We start from the raw sequence: 9,316 nt of genomic DNA on the forward strand, positions 1-9,316 counted from the left end.
GAGTTCATCGTTACCCAGAATCCTCTGCCAAACACCATACAGGACTTTTGGAGGATGATCTGGGATCACAATGCACAGATCATAGTTTCTCTGCCAGATACACAGAGCGCCGTGAGTCACACGCACACAAACACCTTTAAACTTCTGCACACATCCGTATGTAATAACTGAGGCCTGTCGTTTCTGACCGTCACAGAGCAGAGAGGGAGAGTGTGTGTACTGGCCCACTAAAGATCAGCCAATCAGCTGCGAGACCTTCACTGTGACCTTCAGGGGTGAGGACAAACTGTGCCTGTCCAATGAGGAGTCACTCGTGGTACAGGACTTCATTTTGGAGGCCCTGAAGGTGAATAAAACTTATTTCATTTATGAAGCCAGAACTCCGTATTTGCAGCTGCTCAGGGTGAATCTCACAAAACCTGTCAAGAACATGCTTGGGTCATATTTCACCCCACAATCAACATGATTATATATATTTACAGAAAATATATATATATATATATATATATATATATACTGCATAAAAATGAATTTATTGACATTTTAGTGTCAGTTGATTTTTTTTTCATTGTGATATTTTCATTGTGATGTTATTTTTATTATAATTAAACCTATTTTACAACTCAATACAGGAAAATAAATAAATGGCAGTAGTTGTTGTGCTGCCTTTATTTTAAATAAAAATATTTTTGTACAGTAGTTTTTACTATATTACAGCAATGAGAATCTAATGAAAAGAATGATTGAAAATATAAGAAAGAACTTAAGTAAAAACATATGGACATATTACAGTACAAATGACAATTTATAATATTCTAAAAGATTAATTTATAAAATTATTTATATAATTATTGTTTACAATATTTTTAATTTATAATATTATAAAAGTATAAATCATAATATTATTGTATAATGTAATTTAATATGTAAATGTAAAATAATCAGTAAAAAGGTACTAAATAAATAAATAGTAGTAGTATTTGCACTGCCTTTATTTTAAATAGAAATGTTTAATTACTGTAAATTTTACTATATTACAATATCGAAATGCTAATGAGAATCACTTAAAAAATTAAAGAAAAGACTTAAGTAAAAACTATTCTTTATAATATTATAAAGTCATAATAATTAGTATTATTTAAATATTATTGTGTAATAATGTATAATGTAATTTAATATGTAAATTAAATGTAAAAAAAATAAATAAAAAAAACTTGTTAGTGACACTAAGATAGGCTTTCAATTTTTAATGCAAAAGTATATATTTTTGTTGTTTTTGTGACATTCACACCAAAAACAAAACAAAACAAAGCATTTAAGATTCTCACATTTAACATTTCTGAAAGTTGTCTTTGTGCTGGACATTGCATTTCAAACTGAAGCATTCAAGTCTGTGGAGCAACTGAAACGTGGCTGTATTTGACAGGACGACTATGTGCTGGAGGTACGGCAGTACCAGAGCCCTCGCTGGCCGAACCCTGACAGTCCCATCAGCAACTGCTTTGAGCTCATCAACATGATCAGAGAAGAGAGCTCGCGTCGAGAGGGACCCGCCATCATCCATGATGGGTAGAGTCTCATAGCATTGCTCTATCAGTGACTGCTATAGAGGAGTGTGTCACACCTCACTGTGTCTGTGCAGGTCTGGAGGGACGAGTGCTGCTTTACTCTGTTCACTGACCACCCTGGTTAACCAGCTGGAGGAGGAGAACAGTGTGGACGTCTATCAGACCGCCAGAATGATCAACCTCATGAGACCGGGCATCTTTAATGATATTGTAAGATGACTGAAATATTAGTATAGTCTGTTAAAGATATGAATTATAAAATGTGTATGGTTAAAGGAATAGTCCACTCACAAATGAAAATGTGCTTCAGATGTCCTCCCCTCAGGCCATCCAAGATGTAGATGAGGTTGTTTCTTCATCAGATTTGGAGAAATGTAGCATTCCATCACTTGTTCACCAATGGATGCTCTGCAGTGAATGGGTGCCGTCAGAATGAGAGTCCAAACAGCTGATGAAAACATCACAATCCACACCACTCCAGTCCACCAAATAACGTCTTGTGAAATTAAAAGCTGCGTGTTTGTAAGAAACAAATCCATCAGTGAGATGTTTTTAACATCAAACCGTTGCTTCTGGTTAAAATACGAGTCCTCTTATCCATAATATTGCTTTCTCCATTGAAAAAGTCGACTCAACTGAATCAGGAGAGAAATCTGCACAGATCAAGCACTGTTAACAAGCAAAAACAGTTCTAAAGAAATATATTTTGATCTGAGAGGACAACAGGGGATGGACTTTTTCACTGAAGGAACTGTGATTATGGACTCATATTTTAAGCCGAAGCAATGGTTTATAGTTAAAAACAACTTAATGATGGATTTGTTTCTTACAAATATGCATTTTTTGGCTTTCACAAGATGTTAATTGATGGACTGGAGTGGTGTGGATCACTTGTGGATTATTGTGATGTTTTTATCAGCTGTTTGGACTCTCATTCTGACGGCACCCATTCACTGCAGAGCATCCATTGGTGATCAAGTGATGCAATGCTACATTTCTCCAAATCTGATGAAGAAACATCTACATCTCGGATGGCCTGAGGGTGAGTAAATGTTGAGTACATTTTCATTTTGGGTGAACTTTTCCTTTTACATCTTCCTGCAGGATCAGTATCAGTTTCTCTACAAAGCGATCCTGAGTTTGGTGAGCACCAAGGAGGACGAGAGAGCTCTTCACTACTCGGAAAACAACGGCACGGTTCCCGCCAGCCCATCAGAAAGCCTGGAGTCTCTCATGTAGCTATACAGAGCACTGTCACACTTCACCCAAGGAAACGTACATTGAATCAAGAGAAAGTCGTTTTTGAAGCCCTCCCAAAGTCTCTACACGGACTACATGGGTACAGGATATACTGTCATTTGGTCTTTTATTGTGCCTTTTTGTTACCTTTGTACTTTTTTTGATATAATATTATTGTTGTAACTAATGCCAAAATTTCTACTCTTTGGAAAAGCAGTGACTGCTGTATTGCTGGTGATGTCTTAGGTTTAGTCAGACATAACTGTTGAAGAAATATTTATTTAAGTAGCAGGGGAATATGATTTCATACGGTATCTATTTTGGGGGTAAAAATTTTTAGATAGAAAAGCGTTCTTGAAAGTAGCCTCATAGTACAGAAGAGAGAGGTGTGATTCTAATATATAAAACCATCGGCCACACCAACAGACCAAAATACATTTATATGACTAGCGCTTCTTTTTTTACTATGTTTGTTATTGTAGCAATTGAATGTTTCATTTCTAATTGTAGAAATTCGAGATTTAAAAAAATAATAATTTACTTAGTTGATATGTTGTAACAGACATTTTCGTACAATTCTAATTTGTAATAATTAGAACTCTTACTGCATCCTTCTAGATTTAAATCAGCAGTGAATCTCTGCGCCGTTTCATAACCACCATTCAGTTATTTATCTCCATATTTATCAACTTTTATTTAAATTGTCTAATCATTTAGGCCTTTTGTCAAGCTTTAACACAGGATGTACTTGGATACAAGAAAGAAAGCACAATAAAAATAAACAAAACCGGATTTTACACGCACATCATTTCTTCTAGTGTTGGTCATTTCTTAACATTGTACTTTCTTCCACTGAGGTTCTAAACTGCTTAGCCACAAAATGTACGTGAGTGAATTGAAATCTTTTTAAAAAAATTTTTTTTTTTATAATTGTCTAGTTCTTATAAAAGTGATATTGAGAGACTACATATAGAAACACGTCAAACCAAAAGCATAAAAATGTAAAAACATGAGTAATTTGATGTTTTTTCTGCCTTCTTAAAATACATTTATATGACTAGCGCTTCTTTTTTTTTACTATGTTTGTTATTGTAGCAATTGAATTTTTCATTTCTAATTGTAGAAATTCGAGATTTAAAAAAAAAATAATTTACTTAGTTGATATGTTGTAACAGACATTTTCGTACAATTCTAATTTGTAATAATTAGAACTCTTACTGCATCCTTCTAGATTTAAATCAGCAGTGAATCTCTGCGCCGTTTCATAACCACCATTCAGTTATTTATCTCCATATTTATCAACTTTTATTTAAATTGTCTAATCATTTAGGCCTTTTGTCAAGCTTTAACACAGGATGTACTTGGATACAAGAAAGAAAGCACAATAAAAATAAACAAAACCGGATTTTACACGCACATCATTTCTTCTAGTGTTGGTCATTTCTTAACATTGTACTTTCTTCCACTGAGGTTCTAAACTGCTTAGCCACAAAATGTACGTGAGTGAATTGAAATCTTTTTAAAAAAAATTTTTTTTTTATAATTGTCTAGTTCTTATAAAAGTGATATTGAGAGACTACATATAGAAACACGTCAAACCAAAAGCATAAAAATGTAAAAACATGAGTAATTTGATGTTTTTTCTGCCGCCTTATGGTACTGATCTAAAAATTGAATATTTTAGTTACATTTTTAAAAGTGTTTCATAATTCTTGTGTGTTATACATTAGATTTACGATATTGAGAGACTACATGTAATAATCATTAATGGTAATCTAAGTCTGTAGGCAAGTCAGCTAACCAAAAGTATATAAATGGTAAAACATTAGTATTTTGCTCTAATTATGTTTTCCCGCTTTTGATGGTATTGATATGTTATTTAGCTTAAATTTTACTATTTGAATGAGTTACATTTTTAAAAGTTTCCTAATCCTTGTAAAAGTATTACACTCAGATTTCATGACCTTTCAAGTCCCTAGGCAAATTATATAGCACAAAGTCATAAAAATGCAAAAACACAGAATATTTTTTTTAATTACCTTTTCCATTGCATTATTTGTGTTTATTATTCAGATTAAAATGGATTGGCTTTTGATATGTATTTTTGGTCATTTATAGCCTTTAATAGACCTTGAGCTGGGCCACAAGGCTACAACTCCAAATCAAAATTGATTTTACAATACACATTTTACTCTAAATTTGTTTAAATGGCCCTAATTGAGACGACATTTCTTTCTCGCTGCCCGTTTAAGTCACTGGAAAAAAACTTAAATAGTGATTGATTGTGTAAAAGATTTTGCATATCTCATACCTCACATGAGCTCAAAATATTTTATTACATGTTATAGAAATGATCATATTATTATTAGATATAATTTCCAACTCTATGACACAGAGCTGTAAAAAAAGAAAATGCACAACTTAAATGGACAATGTTTATTGATTTATTATTTAATATAAACATATGTACATGAACATCATGAGACTTCAGATGGGCCATTTCCACTGGTTCGCCGGTGCTTCCTCCACGAGAGGCTCCCACGGTTTCCATTCCGTCATCTTCCTGGACAAAGCCAGCTCAGCCTCGGCCTGCAGACACACGGAGGTACGGCACACTGTATTCACTTTCTATAAACTTACTGTAAATGAGGATTTGAGATCTTTCATTATCACATCTTCTCACCTGTGAAATAACCTCCTCAATCTGTCCACAGTTGATTTTCTTTTCGAGCTTTTCTACATCATGCTCCTTTACAGCAAAAAAGCGACGTGCATACAAATCAATACAATTTCTTTTATCAGTTCAAGATAATACTTAAATCTAAATCTCATTCTTTTAGCATAGTAAAGCATATTTTCAATATCTTACAGATTTGACGTGGTTGAACCTCTGGGTGATCAGTTGCTCAGTGTATTTCCTGTAGGCAGCATCCTGAGGCATAGTTTGTAGAGAGCCCAGGATCTTTGTGTACAAAATCCGAAGACGCTTCAGGAGAGAAAGCAACACTTCAATAGCTGGCAATCACATGTGCACAATTCCTCTAACTTCCTCTAAAGAAAAAAAAAAACGGATAGTATATGCGGATTAAAATTAGAATTAATCGAAATGAAATTAAAACACTCACCTCATGTGGATTGTGGGAGACAGCAAGGCCAACCAAGCCTGTGGTCTAAAAATAAGACGACCAACAGATGCATATTTCCATGTATGAAGGTTATTCTTTAATGAAATCGTCAAGACAACTTATGCAATAAGGTCATTCGACATTTAACAATTAATACACGTGCATATTAATTTAAGCATTTGAGACATGGCAATGCCACAATTATGCTATAAAGACATTAACGCATGCATGCAGTGTCGTATAAATCTAACACTGAAGTGTCAAACGCAGAACTTTATTTCCCATGCATGACATTTACAGCTCCAGAAAGATATGAAACTATCAAACTAATCACTTGCATCATTATAACCCCTATTTTCTGATTCAGGTTTCACTACACTTGCCATCACGATCGACCAAAACAAAGCACGACTCACGCATTTATATACACACAAACGCCGAGGACAACCGTTCAAAAAAAGGCGGAGATATTCAAACGCCCCATTGTTTAGATACAAGCTTCATTTACGGATGAATATCAACAGTTTTATTAATATATTTTCATGACCTCCGCACGTACCTTCTTGATCACACCAGCCATTTCTGCCGATGCGGGTCAACAACGCAACTTCCGTCGCTTGAGTGTGACGTCCGTGGCTCGCTCTTATCTTCATGTAGTTTATTAAATATTATTTGGCTCATTTGTGCTTTCTTTTAGCCAAATTCTCTATATCATCTTAGTTTTATATATTTAATTATTGTTTTAATTATTGTTTCGTATATTCTTAATAAAGCATTATTTTATTGAGTACTTCAAATAGGTTCTCCATTTAAACTTTAATTAACTTTTTTAGCCCTCTTAAAATTAAATTCGTCTTGCTAAATAATAATAATAATAGTGTAAGTTTAAAAAAATAAAAACTTTACTTAAAAAATAAAAACTCTAACTTTATCACATTACTTTATTCACTGCCATTATATAGACGTCTCTTAAAATGGCTCCTTTTGTGGTCTGAAAAAGAAAGAAGGGCATACGGCATTAGAACGACATAAAGGTGAGAAAATGATGACTTAAAATAAAATTTTTGCCTAAATGTAAGAGCAGGTGATGACCTGCTCCCTCCAGTGTTGGGGAAAGTTACTTTTAAAAGTAATGCATTACAATATTGCGTTACTCCCTAAAAAAGTAACTAATTAGTTACTTAGTTACTTTTTATGAAAAGTAATGTTTTACGTTACTTTTGCGTTACTTTCACGTTACTTTTAAAATATGAGCAGGGCTTGATTGTTTTTAATGTAAGAAGTTCTATTTATAGCAAATATAAAAGCCCTTTCAACCTCAGGCTGAAGGAAAAGTAAATTCATGTCTGTGCAGTAGAACACAGGAGAAAAAGGTTCAACATTCTTCAGCAATAAAAAAAACAATGAAGCACAATTGTTAGTTTGTCTAAAGTCATTTTTGCTTATTAGTATGGTTGAACTGGATCATCAAAGGTCAGCAGCAAAGACATTGGTTAATAAAATGGGATTAGATACATTTGTGTAATTTAACATATTTAATTATTGCAGGTTTGCGTCATATTCTGAGTTTGCATTTCACTGTTTTAATCATTCATCGTCAAGTGCGCTCGTTCCTGTTGGTTTCGTCAATCTGGCAACCTGCGTGTGCGTCAATGTAGCCTACATGAAAACTCAAAAGCCTAAAAAACAAAACACACACACACAAACACACACACACACAAATCCCCCTTTTTGCAAAGCAATTGCAAATGTTTTATTGAAAGAGTAATCTATTAAATGCAGTTAACAAATCATACCATTAAATATGAAGCTACCTCTATCCTGAGACTTAGCTACATGTGACAGAAATGGAAGACAATTCAATCTATGATGCATCAATCAGTAAACACAACAACATAAAGTCATTGTATAGTTGAGAACAAACATGAGTCAACATCTAAGTCACCCATAGATAAACTAAAATAATTTCGTAAGATTTTTTGTCCTGTACTGTGTTTACACTGTGAGTTTGAGTTCACTGTGAGATTATATCTGTTTTGAGAGTTAATCTTGATCATTTAGAAACTAGTTGGCTAGATTCATGTTGCTCTGTTGACCAATGACAAAATCGTAAAATATGAAATTTGGATGTCAGCCCCTCTACCTGCCACTGGCAGCACTGGGGTTGTTTGTTTCATTGATTAAAGCTTATTAACTTATTGACCGCAAGATGGAGCTGATGATCAGCTGTTTGTCACAGTGTGGTGGAAAAAGTTTTGATAAAGAAACGTTTTCTTTAAAAGAGTGATGTAGCCTAATTGTTTTAAAGGATATGGAAATTGTAATTTAATTTATTAAAGTCCTATTTTGCTCTCAAAATAATATGCTTCTGTTTATCTACTGGATGACTATTTTAGATGCTGATAAAATCGCATATTTGTTTTAAAATATAAAAATAAATATTTGTGTCTGATCAACGACCACCATTGCTTATGATGACTTAAATTTAAGTCATCATTTTCTCACCTTCATGTCGTTCTAATGCCGTATGCCCTTCTTTTTTTTTCAGACCACAAAAGGAGACATTTTAAGAGACGTCTACATATTGGCAGTGAATAGCGAGTCGGTAACCCAAAAATAAGTAATTTCCGGTCAGTTGGTGGCGCTATAACACGGTTCGTCTGGTAGAACCTGTGCGGTTCATCATCCGCTCATCTAGGGGCGTCAGAAAGCTTCACGTTGTTTAGCGTGACACCTTTTAATTTAGTCAACAACATGACACCTGATGTCAACATGACAGTCGCTACACCACGTTCTGATGGTTTTACAGTCATAAAAGTCCATGACAGCTCAGTGACAGACTCATTATGTCACTTTACACACAGCACATATTCCAGCCTATCAGCGAAATCAGCTGACACACCTTGTGATACACTGCAGGAATCAACAATGTGGCGCGACTCACTGTAAGTAACTTTACGCATCAAGTGCGTTTCTCTTTATCAGCAGTCCTCGTTAAGTCGTTAATTAGGTTTTTGTAGTAATGTATTATTGTCAAAGCAGGGCTTTAATGTGTTTTCTGGAGTGTTTGGGTAATGCTTGAGTCCAATATTCTTGTCAATATGACCAGTGGGGTCTTAGTGCAGTTAAACACATGTTTTCTAATACTGTTACAAACCAGTAAGATATAAGACATAGGCTACATTTACTAAAAACAGGTCATTACCCTCCTCCGATAACAGTGTTTTTAATTCTGTTTATGCAATTTTCTGCATCTGAGTTCTACATAAGTTATTTGAATTCTGTTAACAAACAAATAAAAAATAAAGTGTTTAGGCTTAAAATGTGTAAATCAAGATTCTTAGTTTATATATATATATATATATATATATACACAACAGTTCG

General features: G+C 34.0%; 2 protein-coding genes across 2 annotated transcripts in view; one reads left to right on the forward strand and one right to left on the reverse strand.

Moving 5' to 3' along the window:
- The window catches only part of LOC107725913 (receptor-type tyrosine-protein phosphatase zeta-like), a 61,719-nt gene extending 58,097 nt beyond the window's left edge, over positions 1 to 3,622 (forward strand). The window contains exons 29-33 of the mRNA XM_016535328.1: positions 4 to 111; positions 197 to 346; positions 1,427 to 1,569; positions 1,643 to 1,778; positions 2,673 to 3,622. Of these exons, the coding sequence (XP_016390814.1) occupies positions 4 to 111; positions 197 to 346; positions 1,427 to 1,569; positions 1,643 to 1,778; positions 2,673 to 2,807 (672 nt within the window). The 3' untranslated portion in view covers positions 2,808 to 3,622. The remainder of the gene's footprint in view (positions 1 to 3; positions 112 to 196; positions 347 to 1,426; positions 1,570 to 1,642; positions 1,779 to 2,672) is intronic.
- Positions 3,623 to 5,237: 1,615 nt separating this feature from the next.
- Positions 5,238 to 6,563, reverse strand: LOC107725958 (NADH dehydrogenase [ubiquinone] 1 alpha subcomplex subunit 5-like). The gene is made up of 5 exons (XM_016535392.1): positions 6,492 to 6,563; positions 5,933 to 5,977; positions 5,677 to 5,793; positions 5,491 to 5,556; positions 5,238 to 5,396 (listed from the first exon to the last, which is right to left on the reverse strand). Exons 1-5 carry the CDS (start codon positions 6,510 to 6,512, stop codon positions 5,295 to 5,297), a joined length of 351 nt encoding a protein of 116 aa, XP_016390878.1. The 5' UTR covers positions 6,513 to 6,563; the 3' UTR covers positions 5,238 to 5,294.
- Positions 6,564 to 9,316: the final 2,753 nt, after the last annotated feature.

The sequence above is a fragment of the Sinocyclocheilus rhinocerous genome, unplaced genomic scaffold (assembly GCF_001515625.1).
Source record: "Sinocyclocheilus rhinocerous isolate Xijiao unplaced genomic scaffold, SAMN03320098_v1.1 scaffold395, whole genome shotgun sequence".
Classification (NCBI taxonomy): Eukaryota; Metazoa; Chordata; class Actinopteri; order Cypriniformes; family Cyprinidae; genus Sinocyclocheilus; species Sinocyclocheilus rhinocerous.

Bases quoted from the DNA above. Each gene is read 5' to 3' on its own strand.
- LOC107725958 (XM_016535392.1), bottom strand. From the start codon at position 6,512: ATGGCTGGTGTGATCAAGAAG. The intron at 5,794-5,932 runs GTGAGTGTTTTA...TCTCTCCTGAAG, and splicing joins TCTCCCACAATCCACATGAG to CGTCTTCGGATTTTGTACAC. The intron at 5,557-5,676 runs GTAAGATATTGA...TTTGCTGTAAAG, and splicing joins GGTTCAACCACGTCAAATCT to GAGCATGATGTAGAAAAGCT.